Source organism: Limanda limanda, chromosome 7 (genome assembly GCF_963576545.1).
Source record: "Limanda limanda chromosome 7, fLimLim1.1, whole genome shotgun sequence".
NCBI classification, from domain to species: Eukaryota; Metazoa; Chordata; class Actinopteri; order Pleuronectiformes; family Pleuronectidae; genus Limanda; species Limanda limanda.
The window spans coordinates 17,037,026-17,058,903 of NC_083642.1; the positions used below are offsets into that span (position 1 = coordinate 17,037,026).

Below are 21,878 nucleotides of genomic sequence, written 5' to 3' on the forward strand. Positions count from 1 at the left end.
GAGTTAATCCACTGTAATTTGCTCCTCCACTGCAGTTACTCCCAAAAAAATATTGAATTTAGACGTCCGTGGCACACGACCTGCTGCAGAGAATGGGTGGTTTAAAAGCCGAGCAGGTGAAATGTCTCTTTGACATGTCAGATAATCGTTTGTCAGTGCGTCTGACTGCAAGTGCCGTTAGATCAACAACGTTCAATGTGTATATGTTAAATTCTGCTGGAGGGAGCTTCCACATGTATTTCACAGAATTAAGAGAAGAGCTTTCATGTGTCGTGACAGTTCCAGGGTCTCACTCAGTGTTTCGAAAACCATGAGCAGCTGCCTTGACTGGAGCCTCGAGGCCAGATGCTCACGAGCAAATGAAACGGAATTAAACGAATGCTATCAAATAAATATATTAATATTGTTCTTTGTTCTGAGGAGAGTGGCAGGTTTGGCTTAATCTTTCCATTAACACCACCATTGTCCTTGCTCATCATGCGTGGATGCAGAGAATACAGTGCACGGCATAGAACAAAAATACACCTGGGAATTGGAAATGTTTAGTTTCTTGCCAAATGACACTTTAAGAATGTAAACATGGGACGATGAACGCAAAGACTAAATGTTATTGGTGCTGTCACTTTGTTGGACATAACCAGTCAAAGTGGAATAATCAGGCAGAATGACAATGTGGTACTGAATTCGAAAAACACGAGGGTTTAAAAATATAAAAAATACCATGTTTATTGTACAAATATTATCTCGATGTTAGTTAAGTTAGTTAGATGTTGGTCTGTGCTTGTATTATTAAATAACACAACATGACTGACCACGGCTTCTTCTGCTGGATACATTTCCTGGATGAGGAGTTTCGACTTCTTTCAAATCAAAAATCAAAGAGTGATTATCATATTTGGCAGGTAAATAAGCTGAATTCATTGTTCTTGTCCAATTGGTGAGTTATTTTTTTCTCACATGTTGTACATGTTCTTTTGTGGTTCTGAGAATTGCATTAATATAATTTGGATTGATGATTGCTGCTGGTTATGGCTTTGCAATTTTTAGACACGTCAATTTTTATGTATTTTTCAATCATCTCCGGGAATACATTAACAAGGGTTGTACCGTTTCATGTAAGGAGCAATGTAATAACTGCAAAGTAGCAGGGCCTTGGTGCATTTACCTCAAAGTGTCTCAAATGCTAAACCCAGATGTTCAATGTGTAATTACTTGTTTACCCCGGCTCCCAATATGCCGCGATGCTAATCATCAAGAATGGCTCCTGATGAATTGATGTTGAGTCTTTTTGTGCCAGATTTCGTTCCTGACGTCAGGCCCATTACTCTTTCACTTTGGCCTGGCATGGCTCTTTTTTGCGGATAACAAATACGGTCATTTCGTTGCTAATTTAAACAGGCCTCGGCTCTCGCAATTCAGTGGACTGCCATCAGGCAGTAAAGCAGTCAAGGAAGCAATGATGAGAAATGACACACAGGTGCTGCTCTCGCCCCAGAATCCTCTCCTTCATTAATGCGTTCAGCGTCACCACGCTTTTTTCCCCTTCATTCGTTCTTTTGCAACAAAACGACTGAGTGACGATTTAAAGGAATAGTTCACCGAAAAATGCACTCGTTATCTCCTCACCACTATGCAGATGAGGGGTTGGGTGAAGTGTTTTGAGTCTTACACAGGATGTCTCGCCTCTTTAAGTTCTTGATAAGCTTGCAATTGTATAATTTTAGTGACATAATAAAATTAGGAGCCAACGCATCATGATAACCTCTTCCTAATATATAGGTTCTCTGTGTGCCCGAGACGAGCCCCAATCAACAAAGGCCTGGACCCTACAGGGAGTCTGAAGGTGGTAGGGCCCATGCCTCTGCAGATCAGGGACATCCCCTTGTCACCCTGTCGCCCGTTCTTGGTTCGTCCCACCAGGAGCGCCCGTCCTTCCGTTTCTGAGACACGTCGACCCGGTCATCGGGGCCCTCGTCAGAAACGCATCCACTCAGATCACCGATATGAAATTATATAACAGTGCTGACGGGCCATGACTCAATAACTCCAGTAGGGATATTAATGGGGGTTATTTCTTGTATAATTGATTAAACATTTTCGGGTCTGTTAGGCCTGAGAAAAATGGTGGTCAGCCTGAACATTAAACATGGATTTCCAATATGAGTAATGGCCCGACTCTAGTCGTCGGCGGCGAGGTCTTCACATTCCATTAATAAACGAAAACCATCACTGTCACACGTAATGGTGTGGTGACATTTAGGATCTCGGTAGCCCACGCTGTGTGTGTGTGTGTGTGTGTGTGTGTGTGTGTATTGCCACCAGATCATTTGACATAAAAGTGATTTTGTGTTGTTAGAGGAACAGCAATCAGGTGTATTGCTATCCTACAAGGGCCCAATTGTCCTAAGAATAGGCGTAAGTAGCACTACATACCGCGAGAAAACCAAATTACTCTAGATCCTCATCTGGTGCTGTGGCAACAAGACTGTTCAGGGTACAAAAGGCTGAGGCAAACAATGACAGCACTGCTGGCTAATCACAGGAGTGTGTCCCTGTGATTAGAGACCTATATTGTACACCTCGTAGAGGACACTGCGGTGCTTATACAAGGCAGTCCCTATCGTCTTGTGGTGCTTGCCTACCTACTTGCAGTCCTGTTCTTCTAATGACACCATCAACATGAGTGGCTGCTGGTCATGAGTTTGACATCCAGTGTAAAAGCCGCCTAATGAACTGTGATGGGAACGCCGCTTTATCGTGATGGATTGCATTTACTCTGATAGAAGTTTAGTGACTATAATACGGCAGCACTCAGCAATTGAAAACCATAGATAGAGACTATATTATTGTATAAATAACATCAGTGCTTGAGTTGTTTTTCAACAATTCGATCAATGTTGTATTACTGCTGAATAACCAAAATCTTTTTCCAACTTGATGGTTTTTTAAACAACTTAACTCCAGTTGAAATTGGCCTCGAGACTCACAGGCCAATGGGCAGACACAATCATTTACTTGGACGATACGTTTACACAGGAGTAAAGGCAGATGAACTGTTCAGATGGTCAACGAAGCACAAACCATTTCATCTTTACATACTTGTATTGTTGGTACATCCAAATATCTGCAAAGCCTCTGCTCCTCCTACACATGACTTCTGTGCTTTGCTGCTTCGTAAGGGAAATATATATATCATCTGCTTCGCAATTTAGGATTAACTTTCCATTAAAATGGATATTTGCATATCGACAGACCAAAGCATAATAACTTTACGTCTTCTGCTGAGTAAAAACAGCAACACAAATTGTGCTAAAGTCAAGCTAATATTGGTCAGATACATGATAGAGTACATTGTTGTGTCAAGAGCATCAACATTAACAAAGAGTGGCATATGCTTTTTTAAATAAAGCTGTAATTTTTAAATAAAGCCGGAACATATTCCATGATATCAGATTTTTTATTATATTAATTTGCTTATTTACTTCAGCTGTGTCCCAATTCATGGGCTGCTTCCTCAGGAGGATGCTGGCCTTCGTGGGCCGGGTAGACAGCAAAGGCAGACCAAAATAAAATGTTCTGGTCCGACAGAAGATTTCTATGATTTGCATCAACAGCTTTCCAAGCAAAAGTGCTGCAGTTGGACATGAAGAGAAAGTCTTTATTTTGGAATATTTATTTTAGTCATATTAAATACTCCAATTAAACTGATAAGACTGTTGCGTTTTGCAACAAGGAATATAAACTGTGGTTTTAGCACTTAAATGTCACCATTAACTAAACCCTTGAAAACCTTTGTTTGACTTTACGCTGCAGACCCGCCAAGCTTGCCAAAATAGTGGCACCCAGACTGGACAAGGGTCACTATGACCAGTGGGTTGCATCCTCTCCTCGTGCTGCGGTGACAGCTCATTTTCCGAGCCACGGCTTTAGCGCTGAAAGAGCAAAGGGCCCTATAATGATCAGCTTTTAGCGTTGCCACCGGTAGACTGAATAAGCCATCAGACATCATTAGGTCCTGCTGGGGGAGAAAAATCTCTCCATTCCCAACGGTGCTCCCAAACAAGGGAACTCTTTGGGACAGATACATCAGAGACACTTAAGCCTGTGTGTCGTGGGTGTGCCAGATTGCTGCACTCTGTCAAAGCTCAGCATCACATGGCAGCGAGTGTCTCCACAGCACAGATGATGAAGCTATTTACGATGCCTTTGAAAAGCATAATCTCTTTAATCTGAAACATCAGTTTCTATGGAAAAATCTACAAATTCTTCCTTAGGCTGGAATCTTGATCTAAACACACACACACAGGTCTATTACTCCTACTGGTGTGTCCGTTCTCTGGTGGTTAGTTTGTATATATATTTATTTTTCTTCAAAATGTCTCAGCTAGTCGACCATAATGCTTGTGCTCAGTGCTCTGTGTACAACCTATCTGAAATGTTAAAACTAAACAAACTGAGGCCAGCTGACAGAGATGAATAAGGCCGCTGCAGGCGCTGCATCCAGAGTCGCTGGGTTAATAAAGTACAAGTACATGTGTACTAAACACAACCTTCATCTTTGTTGCTGAAACAAACATGTTCACCCACTGTATCGTAACCTATCAAATAAAAATGTGTATGTCTATAAAATGTAAATTTCCAATTTACAGGATTATTTTAATTTATTCTGGTACATGCTGAATTAGTACATTACACATCTTATAAAACACTCTTCATTTGCAGGAGCTTGAATCTTTAAGACCTTTGATTTCATATAAAATTATATTTGATGTTATTTGTTTATAGCATCTTTTGTACACAAGGGAGGACACAGCCTTTCCTTCAGCAGCGAATCGCCACACAACCCGCCTGTTAACACCTTTCTTTAGAAGCATCAGCCGAGCGCCGGGTGTTAATTTGGCCTGTCTTGACTGATCCAGGCCAGGTTAGGGAACCGTTTGATGTTAACCATTTCTAAATCTTCATGAGTGCGGGATGAAAATGTGTTCTGACATCTGTGAAATACAGAGACAAACACAACGTGAGGCCAAGCCAGCTTCCAATTACTGTGAGACAATCAATGCACTTGTAGGTAACAAAAGAAAGTTAAGATATTGAGTAATTTTACAGTAAATCCTGTATAAAGAGAATATGTCACACTCAAGATTCAGGTTCACTCTCAGAAACAGTCGCTTTGGTTTTAACAAAAGCGATGAAATCATCAAGAACAGATGAAATCTCTTCCCTCCTCACTTTGACCGTGAAAACATCATTAAAGATGATGTGGAGACTCACACACATTTGATACACAGATCTGGTCACACCACAGTGGTTCAGAGATGTGTGCAGCTTTAATAAATTAGCTCCAGAAGAAGTTGTGTAACAGAGACTCTTAATACTCTGACAGAGACGGGTTATAAAAAAAAAAGAAGAGCTAATAGCCTAAGATTGCTTCCTCCATTTTGGACCATCCAGCAGTCCGGCCCCTCCTTGGTCAGCACTGCCTTGCTATTGGTCAAATTTGCGGGTTCAATGCACTTATAACATACCTAGTTTCTTTTATGAAAAAACAAACATCTGAAAGGTGTGGAGTATCATAAGTGCCACCAACGTCCAACCTTAAAGCTAATTTAATTGAAATGGTACCATATTGAACTAGCACCATATTGAACTAGCACCATATTTCTTAACTTGCTCAAACTTCTCCTGTGCAGAAGCAATTAAAAGCATTTTTTTTAGTAATTTGCTATTTTGGTAGTATAACATTCTCTGAAGATTTTGGCTAGCATCATGTAGCTCTGTTTGCTTGTTAGTGTATATTCATAAAGACAGGAATCTACAATAATGACTGCAGGATTATTTGTGTAGTTTTAAATGACGCTGGGACCAGGCCAAAAAAGCTGCTGAAAACAATCTTTGTCCCCTGGGAAGCAATAAACATTTATTTATGTTGTTAAATGTTTAATGTTCAAACTTGAAAAATAACTCACAAAGAAAACCCGGGAACTCACTTTTGGAAACCGGCAACAAATCAGGAGGGAGCACAGGCTTTAAATACAGGAAGTAAGAATCAGGTGTAAGTAATCAGGGCGTAGCTAATGATCAGTGAAGGAGGGACAGCAGACAAAGACACGAAGTAAAGTGCACAGAGAGAGACACAAAGGTAAGTAACAAACTAAAATAATAAAATATGAATAAACGTTAAGGAGCAAACAACAGAGACAAAAAAAAGAAGGAAAACAACAAGGTAAAAGCCATAACCAAAATATCAAATATCCAGAAGGTTAAATCATAAGGTCTTTTAAAAGTCTTTAAAAATGCATAGTGTTGACACTGAACCGTATATTTTCCTCGGGACATTTCCTTCCGGATATTTTTCCGTTGCGCTGTGCTTGGCCACACCTTTCATTACTCTGATTGGTTGTAGGATTATCTATTTGAGGTATTTTCGTCTGCAATCATTGATAACGGCCCTTGGAAAACAAATAGAGCCGTTAGCAATAGCTCTTTATATATTTGTACTGTAGAAATAAGATGGAGATACAAGGTTGACTAGATTGTGAGAATTATTCTAAAATAGGCAAAAAATCTCTACAGATTTAAATGATAATTCTCAGTCTCTATATCTGACCCTTTTCACGATGCACACATTGATTCGCCAAAGATTACTCTAAATTAAAAGATGTATCAGGATCTCGGTTTTGACAGCAGTGTCTTTATACGGAGTTTGCATGTTCTCCCCTTGTCTGTGTGGGTTTTCTACGGGTCCTCCGGTTTCCTCACAGATTGGGTTTAGATTAATTGGAGACTCTAAATTGACTGTTTGTGTGAATGCAAGAGTAAGTGGTTCTTTGTCTCTGTACCTTGGACCTGTGATACACTTGTGACCTCTCCAGGATTCCAATCTCAGCTGACATTGGACCAGAAGGGTCTGGCCCAATGTCAGCTGAGATTGGCTCCAGTTCCCCCGGGGCCCTTAAAGGCTGAGTGGTATAGATAATGAATGGATGGATATGTGTAGATTTACATAAATACAAGTCTAATTTGGAGTTATCCCCTTCCTAACTTATAGTCACCCTGTTTTGCACTAAGAGATGAATGATCCAACATTTAATAACCACAAATCATTTATCATGATGTACCACCAAACTAAACAGACCATTGCCGATTATACATCCAACAACCTGGAAACAAGAACAATTGGGGATACCTTAGTTTCTCCGTACTTCACAGTCACATCCTATAAAGTTTACAACTATCCTCTGCATTTATGTAATGGTAGTGGGTTCACTTTGAAGTTGTTTTTTTCCTTACGAGTAGCTCTGACAAAACCTAAGTCTTTGTTATTTTTAAACACCAGCAAATATGAAGTCACATTTAAATTTGAATTACACAGTTAGGCCTGAGCATTGCCTTCCCTCCTCCTTCAGATCAAAAGGAAAATGCTTCGCTTGCAGGCATTGCCTTTGATGTTGCTCCTCCGTATGCTCATTTGAGCCCAGGAGCAAGAAGTCAAGAGTGGACAGCACCTCCGCTGACATCAAATTGTTTTGTTGTGTTTTCGAGAGCCCAGAGATACTGATTGGTACCAGGTACTGCGTAAGAGAAGAAATATTTCTCTTTTTTTCCACCATCAAAAATGATTGTGTCTTTTATTCTGGCCAAGTTGTAAACCTGGAGATGCATAGTTTTTAAAATGGTTCTTTGTGTTCCACCAATGACAAATGCTGTTGAGAAACCTGTAATTAAGTTAGACCACAGGGGTCATTGTTTATTCAGCACCTTCAGCGACGGTACAGCAAACCATGTAATTATGCCGCTTTGAAATTCACGGCACTGTAACTCACCATCAAGTGCTGTTTTCAGGAGATTTTTGATTGTCTTTTTTAATAAGAACATATTAAGTACGATTGATGAGCTTTTCTGTCCAAACTGTCTTGTACATGCACGCATTAACAGGAGAAGAAAAAAAAGGCGTCATCTCCGGGGCCTTTCATGTTCCACCTGTAATTGAATCAGTGCTGTGAACCGAGGTTAACTCAAGTCTTTGCAGCACCTGTGAAACAAGTGTATTCATCATTACCTTCTATTCATCCAGCTCAGGAAGATGATGAGACACTAACCCGGCTGAAAGGAGGGAAATGAAACCACTTCCGAGCTTTGCCTTTTCGCCGTGTGGGATTTCTATGGACTCCGGTGACACGTTGTTGTTAGGTTATTTTAGAATTAACACATTTCACTGCAGCTCTTTCATTTGATGATTGCGCCACACATCTGCTAGGCATTGAATTTTATCTGCATTGCCAGTTTTTCTAACACACAGCTTGACATCACTTTTTATTTGAAAACTTAAGCAAAAGCAGAAAAGCAGAAGCAAACCTAAGAGTATATTTTGGTTCTTGTTTGCTACTTTTTGCTCAGTTGTATGATTCTGATACGAAAGCACTATTTAATTGAACTGACTCATACAAATATATTTCCCCTGCATGAAATTTACTGCATTAAATGTGTCAGCTCTCTATCCTGAGCTTGAAAGTCAATATTTGACTGTGGCTATCGTCGGTGCACACTATACCTGGGTATGTGGTTCAAAAAACACACATCACATTGTCGTACATGCCAGGAAGGCCGTGAGAATTGGTAATTGCAGTGTGACTGATTGAGGAATGAGTTAATGGTGGTCTGCGCGGGTTCGAGTTTTCCTGCAAGAATTCGAAAAACTGGGTTTACTGGGTCACGCTGTGAACATTTTATTATCTTTAAATCGGACATTTTAAAAACGTTTCTGCTGTTTCATCACACATTGGTTTTCTACCTAAGTGCCGTAACTGCTGTCAAAGGTCAGCATGCCGCAAACCCTACTTTATTTACTTTCTTTATACTGCCAGGTTTAACAGCCTGTGATGAGTCACTGAAGCATCTCCCTCAACCTGTGACCAGGCATTAATAAGTCGGGCGAATAATAAAACATATACACCTTACAGTTTTTCACCACCTAGATTTTTTTTTTTTATTACATTAACTAAAGCATTTAGGCTTAGCACAGCTATTTGTATTTAGTCAAGTGATTGAATATCTTTTTTCAGGAATTGTGAAATGAATAAAAAAAAATGTCCTTCTCAAATGATCGTCTTACGCAAGTCTTTCCCGTTCAGCATTTTTTATTTGTAACGAGCACAAAGCAGAATAGGTATGATACACACATTATGAATTATACCCTCTGTTACCTCCTAACACCTGCCCTCCTGAAAAGGAAGGATTGGTGGACTTTCAGCAAAGAAACTGTGCCGTTTACGACTAAATTTAAGCAGATATAGGGATAAATTTGAGTGATAATGGTAAAGCATAAAATACTTCCACAGTTTTAGTACAGTAAATGTCCCAGTTGCAATAAAATGCAACCATATCTTTTGCATGAAATCTGACTTTGCATTTATAATCATGTAGAAACAGGTGGAAACACACAACCCTTGCTCTGAACAGTTTGCAAAAGCAATTAACTGATATTACCATCCCAAATATTTGATCCATGCTTTATTGTTGACCCTGAAGGAAACGGTTTTACATACATAAATACATACATTTGTTTATACATAAATAAATATTTCATATTCAAACAGACACACTGTCTCAGTGAAGTCCATCGATGCTGCGTGTCGGACAGGTGTGGATGATATGTACAGCTGAGGTCAACTCCAGTTCATGTGGAGCTTTGGAGGGAAGGAGCCCGTTAGGCGGATCAGAGCCTGGTGGGTGGGTTGGGGGGGGGCTTGCCGGGGCACTGTTAGCAGGAGGTGAACGTTTTCCAGAAGAAGTTTTTACAGGGGGTTTTGCGGTCGCGCTGAGGCAGTGATAGACGGTTGTAGACAGCCCTCTCCTCCAGGCGAGACTCCAGCGGCTCCTCCAGATCCACAGGGGCCACGTCCCCCGGCAGCATGTTGGTGTCCAGGGCTCCATCCAACAAGCCGGACACCAGCTTCAGGATCAGCTCCTTGCGCTCTTTGCTCAGCTCCTGAGCAAAAAGCAGAGGAGAAGAGAATATGTTATTAAAACACCGTCATGGGAGATTAACAGGAACAAATTTACAGGAAAGCAAAATAAATCTTTATTTTTAACTTAACCATTTTCACTCAGACAGATTCTTTCAAGTGCAAATTAAAAGCAAATACATTTTTCCTGATTACACAAGCAATTTCCAAAATAGGGTCAGATATTCTTTCTAAAATTCGACTTATTCAATTCGATTTTGGCACAAAAAATAGATCAGTCACTCTGTAGTAAGAGATGAAATTAATAGAACAATAAAAATCGACTCACCCTGTTCATATGGATGGGGCTCCGGTCGTCCACAGGAAACACAGCGGCTGCTCTAACGCTGAACACAACCCCCATGAGAGCTGCTAACACCACCAGGAGCTGCATGCTGTGAGAGGAGTGCAGGTGACGGACCAGTGCTTCGGTCACAGGAGGCTCAGAGATCTTCTAAGTGTGTGTGTGCGTGTGTGTTTGAGAGCAAGGCTGTGAGAAGTCAGAGATCCAGAGGAGAGCGGTGCAGAAAGTGCAGTGCAGTTGGAGGCAGCTGGTCACAACGACTTAGAAACCACTAGTGTTTCTTCTCCTCATCCTCCAAAGTCCCTCACTCTTTTATAATGCCTCCCCCCCCCCTGTCTGCCACTGACGTAGTCGGTGGTGGGTGTATGACGGACGGGTGGAGGGTGTATGTGTGCGTGTAGTCTGGGGCGGGGGTGGTGGATGTGGGAGAAGGGGAGGGGGAGATGGAGAGGTCAGGACAAAACAAATGGAGGTGGTCGGTCGTGCTGGTGTGATTCATGGAGAGAACATCTGCAGCAGACCACGTCACCGGGCTCAACCCAGGGTCTGACAGCAACATGTGGATAATGTATTTGCAATTAGAATAAGACGGTTTGAAACAGGACCTCTTCAGACTGCAGGACAGACAATTCCACAACTCAAATCAAACTGTGTGATCTCCCCAGATGAACTCCAAGCCCCCCCATACACCACGCCAGCGTCTTCCTGCAGTCGCAATCAAACAAAAAATCTAAAAGGAATGCAAACAAGTGGACCTGATCGCCTGCACATCCCAGTGTTTAGCACTTGATTGTACCGGATGACAACATCTGATTCCTGTCACAGTGGCTCTGAGCGCCTCACTGACACCTGCCGATTGCAATTGACTGGTCGGACACTCACCATGACCGGAGGATGTGTGTTCAGGAAATGCACATCACATCAAAAAAAAAGAAACGATGAAGAAAGACGCAGCAACATTTTCTTTGTGCCAGATGTGTGAAGAGCTGAATTTGGCCATTTTATTTCTAAATTACAACCCCACTGTGAGAGTGCAACATATTTCAGCTAGGATGCTGTTCAGTTAAATTCACATTACAGACTATGCTGTTTTGATTCATCTAGCGAGTAACTACTATATATGAGTATAAGGAACCCTGTGGTGCAGATTCATATGTGTTATATCTCTAAATACTGTGACCTTTTTATATAGGACTACATAACAACACCGGTTATAGGGAGCAGTTACAGCATAACACATACATCCTTGTTTCAAGTGTTTAAGATGCCGCAGTCATCTTAAACACTTGAAGCTGCAGTCTCCAGGATGCATCACTGAAAAAGCACAATTAACAGAGTTAACTGGGTTTACTGTTCAGATGTCTTCAGACAGAGTGCTACAGGAAGGGAACATACAGTACTCATAGTCCAGTTACGTTCAAATTGATTTGTTGTGCTTTCAAAACAGTTTCTTGAGGTGTTTGATTCACACGTGGCTGAGCTGAAGACGGCCCGGGGCCAATCCAAAGATTAGCTGACAGTTGACAGGGCCCCGCTGGAATCAATGCGTATTTGAAGGATCTGCAATGTTCGCAATACAGTCGGCAGGAGACTTCAAACAGTGGCAAACGTCAGCGTGACGGCTGGTGTGTAGGAGCTCCCAGATATTATTAACGAGGCGTGGAAGTCTCACTCTCCGCCACATTACTTCACGTGAGGCCTCCAGCGCCGCCTTGACAACTCCGACAGAGATCACAAAGGAACATCCACTCAAGATCATCTGAGGATTTAGTGTTGTTTGCATCAAACCCGTGAATCTGCACATGTACGTTAATCCTAATGTTTAACTGCAACACTCACGGTCACTGCAGTATAACTTTAAGGTGAACTGTCAAAGTCACTCATGAACAAACGAGTCCAACCACATCATATGAACGAAGGTTGGACATATATAGAAAACCAGTGAAAACTGAGCTCTTACACAACAACTAGAGTTGATGCAATGGAGAGCAACAGTGACACCTCACACTGCAAAACAGCAACTGACCTGAACAATTGAATGAAGCCAACGGGCTTTTCATTCAAATTCAAAGGAAATCCCCCCAAAATTATTAAAGCCTCTGAATAAAGATTTGGTGAGTTTGAACAGCATTATTTGTTTCTACCTCTACAATGTAAAATTATGTCAGTATAGGTTTGCCATTCATACAGTGCGTCTCTGGACAGGACTTTCTCTATCATACATCAGTCATACTCAGCCGTTTGGGGCACTTTGGGGTTCAGTATCTTGCCAGAGGACACTTCAGCGTGCGGAATGAAGGAGACAGGGATGGAGCTACCAAACCTCTGGTTAGTGCACGACCTGCTCTACCTCCTGGCAGAGGCCCCCCCACTGCGTGAAACTGGCTTTTACATTAAACGAATAAAGATTGCCATCTTGTGCCTGAATATGGACACTGCACTTGGATCTCAGTGCTGTTCATTGCAGAGTTGTGCATTTGCAATAAACAGCAGAAACACAGCAGATATTAACCTGCATGTGGTGAGAAGTGATGTTGCAATTGGTAAAGATTAGCTCAAAACTAAAATATACAGTTTTAGACAAATGGATAGAGACCCTGAACACATCATTGCCATTTTTCCAATTTCCTGCAGCCTGAGACACAGAATTTATTTTTCCTCAATAAAAAGCATCACAACTTTTAAACCATCACATTTTAAAACAAGAGCTGAATTGTAGTTCTGCATCTCGTTGTAATGATGCATAAACCTGTGTAAAGTCATGGACGAATACAAACAGAACCATTTTGTGTTCAATTTATTACAGTTCATAATTATTATAAAAACACAGACTCATTGCTCAGGTACGACCCCGCTTCTCATTCCTCGTGGAATTAAAAGTAACAGATATGAAGTGCTTGACATTAGCTCAACAAACAAATAAACCACACTGAGACATGATTTCCATTGAGAGAAATGAACAGCTTCCTGCAGTGAAACACATCAGTTTACAGGCTTCCCATCAGTGGTCAACACCCAATACTGCAAGTTATCATTGCATAATGAATCACCTTTAAAAAAAAAGGTATTTCTTGGATTGCAAAGCGCCAACACCATATTTCATTTTCTTTTACCAACATTACAGTATTCCATATTAAATTGATGGTCAAAGAGCATCAATTAGATTTACCTCATTTGAAGTTCATGAAATTTTAGAGACAATTTTCTCAACTCATGACATTTGCGCTTTCATCTAGAATGAAAACTCATCAATATCATTCTCTGCCTGGAACACTGCCATAGACACAAGGAGAAAAAAAATTCAATTTTCAACAACTACCATTTTCAGGCACTGGAAGAATGATAAGCTGAGGATCATTCATTCTTTTCATATTAAATCTGGAATCCAAAATGAGAAAAAACTAAATGCTGTTTGTTACTTTATCAATTTAGGAGGTTCACTATAACACCTAATAATGGCTAGTTTTTTAATTATCCAATTTATGCTAGGTTAAGAAATAATAAATCCGCTGCGGAGAGATGTTGATTTGTGCGAGCAGGAGGTTACGGACTTTATCACTTAACTAGCACCAAATACACTTGAGCCATGGCCGTACCTGATTTGATGAAATTAATACGAGTTAGAGCATCAATAAAAGTTTTTGGGGAAAATGTCGCATTCAAAGTCTTGACTAGTGTGAATGACAATTTCTGTTTATAAGAGACAGGCTGTATTTTGTTTCACTAAATATTGTGAGCTAAACCCGCGGCAGTAACGCGACTATTAACAGTTAATTTGGTAGTGTGTACAATTCGATGGATTAACACAGAGAATTACTATGACACTGAAGGAATCTTAAAGAGTTCATGTTCCTTCCCCAAGATACACACACGCAAGAAATTACACTCTGTGCTGTGAATTAAACCCAATTTTCAAAAGTACTTTGTTAGTTGTAGATGTTTAAGCTCATTCATTAAAGTAAATCAGGTGCAGCCATCAAGCAAATATACTTGTTGCAAAATTATCAAATACAAAGACGAACAACTTACTGGTCCCTAAAACCAGAAAAATTGAATATCAAAAATCTAAATCTGTAAACCACCTGTTTTTTTCTCATTGCTATTTTTGATACTTGCAAAAAAGTACAAAAAAGAACAAAGTAATTGATTTCTTTGTGTCAAACTCATAAGGAATAACGATGGATTTTGACCATGAAAAGAACAAAAACAATGGATCAATCGTGTGTAGAGGTCACATTATTCTGAATATAAAGTAGAAAAAATTGGCCACTGTATTTTCCTATTAGCACAAGATGATACCTAGCATTACAAATAAAAATGCATTACATGTACATACTCTCTATGGTATGTAATATATTGCATAACATATGTGCAGTGAATCCAATGAACAATACAATGTTTCAGAGTGAGGTCAGGTTCGATGACACTGCTCTTTCCACTCAGCCCCGCCCATCAAATAGCTCTTCACAAAACATGATACGACAATTAGGGTAAAAATGAATATTCAAATACATGAGAAAAATAAATAGACACAGAGAGTGAGCTGGAAGGAAGGGGAACAAACTAACACTTTGTCTGTAGAAATCAACAAGTTTCCACCCACTGATTATGAGACGCCACCGCACAAAATCTTTCAGTCGAGCTGTGTTGAGGAGATGGAGAGGCCGTAGAAAAAGGGTGTTTCTGTAGTCTGGGGGTCAGGTAGAGGATGAACGTGGTGGTCTGTCATTGCTGGTCATGCTTCACAGAGTACCTGCCAAAGAGTAAAAGGTAGAAGTGTCCTCAGACTTTACTCTGAAATAACAGCAGTTAATTAGCAGTTAATAAATCATTCAAACGTCTATATGAACCACACATGTGAGTGGAGTAATAAAGGAATTGGTTTGGTTTTATGAAAAAGATTTAAAAAGATAAAATCAATCATCATCGTTGCAGATAAACCTGCTATGACAACTATGACAAAACAGTTGGAGCATAACAACAGACCAAGTAAACAGTCCAAACCAGACAGGCCTGTTTAGAACAGGCACTGCACCAATACTCAAATCTGGAAAATAAGTCAAACATACCTTTCTTGCAAACTCCGGGAGGACGAATGATGCTTTGTGAATCTCAGGGTTGTAATATTTAAGGTTCATACTTTCCATTTCTTCTTTTACCAGAGCTTTCACTGGTTTCTTGAAATTAGTTTCCTGATTGAAAAAAAGTCAAGGGTGACCTCAGTCATTTAATGGTCATCACCAATTCCAGACAAACAGCAGACAAGTTATTGAGCAGCTATAGTTTTTGCATTAAAAGGGATAGTTCACGCATAAGCTCTTGCCTCTATGCTCTCTCCAAGGGGCACGTGGCCACAGCAGCTTGCTAGTATCACGAGACTCGCAATAGATGCGGCTCCCGGATGAAGATAGCAGCTAGGCTAAAAACCATGGTGTAAATGACGCTGTCACGAGTCGAAATTGAATGTCGGGGCTTACGGACACTTGGATGACACCACAGGAGCAGTATGGAGGCATTGTATGTTTGGCTTGAATGGTTTGAAGAAGAGATCCTAAGCTACTTCGATTGTATTGTATTCTGCTGCAACACTGTTTACCCCTGAAACTCCATAAGTGTTTTGTGGACTCAAACACTTCACCCACCCAGCCATCGGCATTGTGGTGAGTAGATAATGAGTGAATTTTCCATTTTGAGTGAACTATCCCTTCAAGCTAGTGGTGTTTATAGGCACCACGTGTGTGTGTGGTGTAGACTGACACGCTCACTTACAGGATTTTTACTGCAGAGCATGAATCCAATTTGGCCGCTGGGATAAGTCGGGATGGTGCTGTAGGCATAGTCCACAACAGGGAACAGGGTCTTGCAGAAGGTCTGCATCTCCTTTATCAGCTCCAAATGGAGCCACTGACACTCTCCTGAGAAAATGACAAGAGCAGAATGAAAGGCATGTTCATTTCCTGCCTGCTATTTTTTTTTGCCATAGATTCAACTTGACATAACTGAGAGAGACTTAATAAACGGTAATAAAACAGCATGGGAGGAAGTACTAAAAAAAACAAATCACACAATGCTTTGGGAGGATTGGAAATTATGTTCACTGTTATTTGATAGGACAGTTATGACTTGTACTTAGGTAAGAGCCTTTCTAATGACGTGTTAGCTTTTCTGAAACTTAGAAGAAAACTGAGATAAAATGTAATGTTACCCTGGGAGCAAAGAATTCCACCGTTTCTCAACGCTGCCTTCATTAGCTGATAGTAAGACTCCTTGAACAAACTCTCAGCAGGTCCTGCAACAAAAACACAAGTGGGGATAAGGGCCGCCTCCGCCAGCAGCTGACCAGGTTAGCGGTTACAACTCTGAAAAAGTGGCACTTACCGACTGGATCTGAGGAATCAGTTATAATGACATCGAAGGCATCCTGGTTCTGCTTCATGAATTCAAAGCCATCTCCAACATGAAGGGTGAGCTTGGGGTTGAAAAACCCTTTGGCCATCCCCGGGAGGAACTTCTTCGAGACGTTAATGACGTCCTACACATGAGGCAACATCAACACTGATATGAGCAGGTGTTAAGCAGGGAAAAGAACCAACATTGTTTCATGGAGAGAAGCTGAAATCCATGACTGCGTTGTTCCCACCTCATCTATCTCACACAGCACCACCGATTCCACCAGTGGATTCTTCACCACCTCTCTCAGCACGCCGCCATCGCCACCACCAATAATCAGAACCTGCAAAAAGGAAAATGCGCCGTTGAATTTGCATGACAGGGAAAGCGTGACTGCTACTGAGTGTTATTTTACAGCAGCTTCGTTATTTTCAAATTTCCTGCAGCAACTCCAGCGTGCGTGGCCGTGTGCAGTTATTTACTTATTTCTCATGCAGGAGCAATATGGTGCACACATCATTCAGACTTCAGAGTTCATACATTCTTCCTAACCCGGCTCAAGTGGCCACAGAAAAATGGAGACACAGAAGTATACCAATAAAAGTAAAAAACACTTATATTACCCAAATCAATCAAATTAATGTGACAAATTAAGAATCAATATATGGAATGTGGAAGTCAGTAAAGTCAGTGGAACAGGGTGTGCCTGAGTGAATGGTGTGGTTGCAAATTTTGTAAGGTCTAAAGAAAACATGAAGTCTACTTAAAACAGGACCAACCGGGAAGGTGAAGTGCAGAGTTCCCTTGGGTTTAATTTAAAGTCCTTACACCGTTGAATTTGCATGACAGGAAAAGCGTGACTGCTCCTGAGTGTTATTTTACAGCAGCTTCGTTATTTTCAAAAACAATACATTTTGAGTGGTACCTTCTTAGGGCAAGGATGGCTGCACAGCGGGAGGTTAGCAATCATCTCCTGGTAGGCAAACTCATCTCTCTCTGTGCACTGAATCACACCGTCCAGCACCAAGACGTTACCGTAGGTTTTACTGAAAAGAGATGGGACAGCAAAGCATGAGAGGCACATTTGACACGTTTAAGGTAAGTAGACTTGATTTTGAATGTGTACACAGTGTGTGCAGGAGACAGCAGGAGTCTAGTGAATGACTGCAACTCGAGCCGTTCCTTTAAAGTGGATGCATCAGTCAGGACTCTATGAGTGAGCTTTATCTTTGGCTCCCCCACTATACACACAGATATGCAGGGTCAACTGTGATGAAACACAAGAGTCACGTAGAAGAGGGTGGAGTCTCTGATCGTCTTTGTTGATGATTGTTTTACCTTTTAGAATCTTAACATTTTTCTACTACTGGGTTTGTTTTGAAGGTTAATTACTTTTCTATTGTTCGGAAGCAAATGTTTTATTTGTTTGCGTCAATAAAGGGACTAGTTACATGGATGATGAATGATTGATTAAATATAATATATGAAATGATGGTTTTTACAAGTGTGAATGGGTTTATACATACACATCAGTATCCTGCGTCTGCTTTGTCAGAGCACTTGCTGACCTCTGATTTTCAAAAAGTTGCTGCATCATGTTTACAATTAATAGTACCATTGCGATACTTCTCTTACTTGTAGCTAGGCTGTGATACACTACACAAGTGATACTGCATAGTGTTGCATTTAAATATCATGCACCAGCAGATGACCATGACCCCTGACCCCCCCACCACACAGATACTTCAAAACTCTACGTTTGCTGTGGTGTCCTGAGCAGTTTTTAAATCCCTGCATGGCCACGACGAGGATCTATCACTGAATAATTCAGTGTCTGCTGCGGTGACTCGTGTTAACCTGTCAGTGTGTTACCATCACACCCCCACTAGCCTCCCTGCAGCTCGCTAGCCAACAAGCTAACGTGCCTGTGAGCTGAGAGTTGAGACTGAGTGAGAAACTCTGGAGCAGCAGCAGCCAGCTGAGCAAACTCAGCAGAACCCAGGAGCCCTGGGCTGCTGCTGCTGCTGCTGCTCAAGTGCCAGGGCAGGCTAACAGCTAGCCCCGTTAGCACTCACCTCTTGAAGACCATGACATCTTGAAACGTGGACTTCTGGTGGTAGAGCACCTCCTCCACCTGCAGGCTCATCGCCTGGCCCGGCCACAGCGTGCACAGCTCCGTGAACCAGCCATCTTTAATGTGGTCCATAACTGCAGCCGACAGCCACAAGTACAAGTGCACAGTTTCCTCCGTGTGTGTCTCTGCGGCGGCGGCGGCGTGTGACGGAGGTGACGTAGGCTCTTGCGCCGACGCATAAACTTGCTGTCCGCTCCGAGGGCAACGAATGGGAAGCCGCGGATGGCGGTGACGTAGGCAGCTCTGGCCAATGGGCTGGCAGCGTAAGCCGGCTCGAGTATAGTTTGTGTGATTTCTCGGATGGGCTCCTGGCCCCGCCCCGCGGAGGGGAGCGGTGTTCAAGTGAAGAGGAAAGTTTGGTCTCCTCTTCATCAGAGAGGAAATCAAACCGTCCACTGATCCAGGGTCTGTGCATCCTCACTGTGCCGGGACACTGTGGACACCAGGCCCGGGGAGGCTGTGGGTTTCACAGTTTGGATTAAAATATACTCTTTCACAACATTGGCCACGTGTAAAGAAGAACTGGTGGCAAACCACTGAGACAAATCCCCCCCCCCCACCCACGTGCTCTTGGCTGTGCCACATGCATGCAGTTGTCACGGTGGCACGCTGCTGCGCATGCGCCGGCCCGTAGCAGCTACAGCGTGCGTGGACGTGTGCAGTGTAGAACCACTGCAATCACTTCTTTATATGTATTTATTTAGTTATTTCTCATGCAGCAACTGTATGGTGCACACATCATTCAGACTTCAGAGTTCATACATTCTTCCTGACCCGGCTCAAGTGGCCACAGAAAAATGGAGACACAGAAGTATACCAATCAAAGTAAAAACCAGTGGTGGGAAGTAACAAAGTAGAAATACTTCGTTTCTGTACTTAAGTAGATTTTTCACATATATGTACTTTACTTGAGTATTTATTTTCCTGACGACTTTTAACTTTTACTCGCTACATTGGAGGACAAATATCTGTACTTTCTACTTCTTACATTCTCAAAACTGGCTCGTTACTTGAGCAGCGGAGGTTGGCGGAACGTGCACCTTTACACACGGTGCACCACTCTCTCGCTCTCTCACTCCTGCAGGAGCTCGGTTCAGTCTTTATTATTAGGGCCCGAGCACTGACAGGCACTGACAAACGTGAGGCCCTACTGAAATTGTAAGGATTATTATTCAGGCAAATTAATTGGCTTTTTGAGGGATTTTATTAGGTGACTTTGCATAATTTTTTGAAGGTATTCCTTTTTCGATTCACATTCGTTTTCCCTTTCCTGCTTTGTGTCAACATCTGCACATAAATACATAGCTCGAAGCAGCAAGTGGTTAACTTTTCTTAAAGAAAATATTGGAAGTAGTTGGTTTAAACAAAAACTGTTGGCAAAAAGACTATCATTGGTCCACGTAAACAAAACAAACAGATTTAAAACAAGTCGAGATGGAAAAACAAACAACACAACCAATTATATAAGCAAATGCAAAAACAACTTTCAGCCTACACAACCAAAAACAAACACTGTGTCGTGGACTACTGCATATTCACGCACACAATTCAGGTTTTTTAATGGACCTCGGCAAATGGAACCCTGGGTAATCAGGCCCAGTTTTCCACTCACTAAAATGCCAATATAATTTTGCAAAGATATTATATATCTATATATTGCCAATTCCAATACTTAGTCGCCCTTTGTGCTGACTCAACACAACTAAGAAGCTGTTGAGTCTTTATATATGTATTGTACAAACTGGCTAATGTGTACAACCTCAAGCAGGGTTGTGTCTTCACTTTGTCGTCCCTACAGTCAAGATACCCTACAGGTGTATTGTCACCCTGCTGGAAACAAATGCAATCACAAACGCAGGCCCATTCAGTGAAGATAGTCTAATGATAAATAAACAGGCTTACATGTAGATGCGTGGACAAGCTGGCGGGCAGGTACAAAATACAGCTAATAGACACAAAAGGTTAATTTGGTCTATTAGTGTTATTAAGTAGAATCAAGAGGCACTTGTTTATTCTGTTGTGTTGATTATTTGTTGTCTCTTTAAGTTCAGATGCACTTGTCCAATACTTTTTTTAACCTCAGCATCTCGGGTTCAAAATTTGTAAAATTATACATTATATATATAGTGTTGTTATAATTTTTCAGTCAGTTGAAATAAATCCTGAACTGAACAATTTTGGGTTGTTTTGTGTCTGTATAGGCCTACTATAAAAAGCACCTAGCATTTTTAATTTTGGTACTTGTTCTTTCACTTTTGATACTTAAGTACATTTCAATACCAGATACTTTTGATACTTAAGTACATTTAATATGAGCAACTCTAAGACTTTTACTCAAGTCATTTTCTGACGGGTGACCGGAGTCACTTTCAAGTAAGATATCTGTACTTTTACTCAAGTATGGCTTTCAAGTACTTTATACACCACTGGTAAAAAAAAAACCTTATATTACCCAAACCTATCAAATTAATGTGACAAATTAAGAATCAACAATTCGAATGTGGAAGTTAGTAAAGTCAGTGCAGGGTTTGCCTGAGTGAAGGGTGTGACTGCAAATTTTGTAAGGTCTAAAGAAAACATGAAGTCTACTTAAAACAGGACCAACAAGGAAGGTGAAGTGTAGAGTTCCCTTTGGTTTAATTTAAAGTCCTTACAGCCAGATTTTTTTAATAACACCCATTTATTATTCTGTGAGGAAAAAAAATGTTGAACAAGGTCCCATCTCACAATGATAAAGAAAACTCCTGGATCTGCGCCAACATTTAATGGATTCGCTCCTGACACAGACCACATCCTATCACCGACTTTTGTGGAAATCCAACCAGTCAATATTTTACATAATCTTGCTTACATACTAACTATCCTACCAACAAATTAAAACATAACCTCCGCAAAGGAGGTGATAAAGGCCAGAGCATTTTCAGGCATTTCCCAAATGTACATTCAAAAGTCTCACATGCCCGGAGCCTGCTGGCTGTTTCTTTGGGATGGATGTTATCACTTTGCTCAAGGCAAATCGTAACGTGACAGTGTACAATGGTAT

The 21,878-nt window shown here is 41.2% G+C and overlaps 2 protein-coding genes across 2 annotated transcripts; both read right to left on the reverse strand.

The window, feature by feature from the left end:
- Window positions 1-9,763: 9,763 nt before the first annotated feature.
- sst7 (somatostatin family member 7) lies at window positions 9,764-10,401 on the reverse strand. Its single transcript, XM_061075515.1, has 2 exons — window positions 10,297-10,401; window positions 9,764-9,991 (listed from the first exon to the last, which is right to left on the reverse strand). Exons 1-2 carry the CDS (start codon window positions 10,399-10,401, stop codon window positions 9,764-9,766), a joined length of 333 nt encoding a protein of 110 aa, XP_060931498.1.
- A 2,690-nt stretch (window positions 10,402-13,091) lies between these two features.
- Window positions 13,092-18,981, reverse strand: srm (spermidine synthase). The gene is made up of 8 exons (XM_061074540.1): window positions 18,777-18,981; window positions 17,627-17,747; window positions 16,952-17,044; window positions 16,690-16,843; window positions 16,517-16,600; window positions 16,081-16,226; window positions 15,381-15,503; window positions 13,092-15,064 (listed from the first exon to the last, which is right to left on the reverse strand). Exons 1-8 carry the CDS (start codon window positions 18,905-18,907, stop codon window positions 15,047-15,049), a joined length of 870 nt encoding a protein of 289 aa, XP_060930523.1. The 5' UTR covers window positions 18,908-18,981; the 3' UTR covers window positions 13,092-15,046.
- Window positions 18,982-21,878: the final 2,897 nt, after the last annotated feature.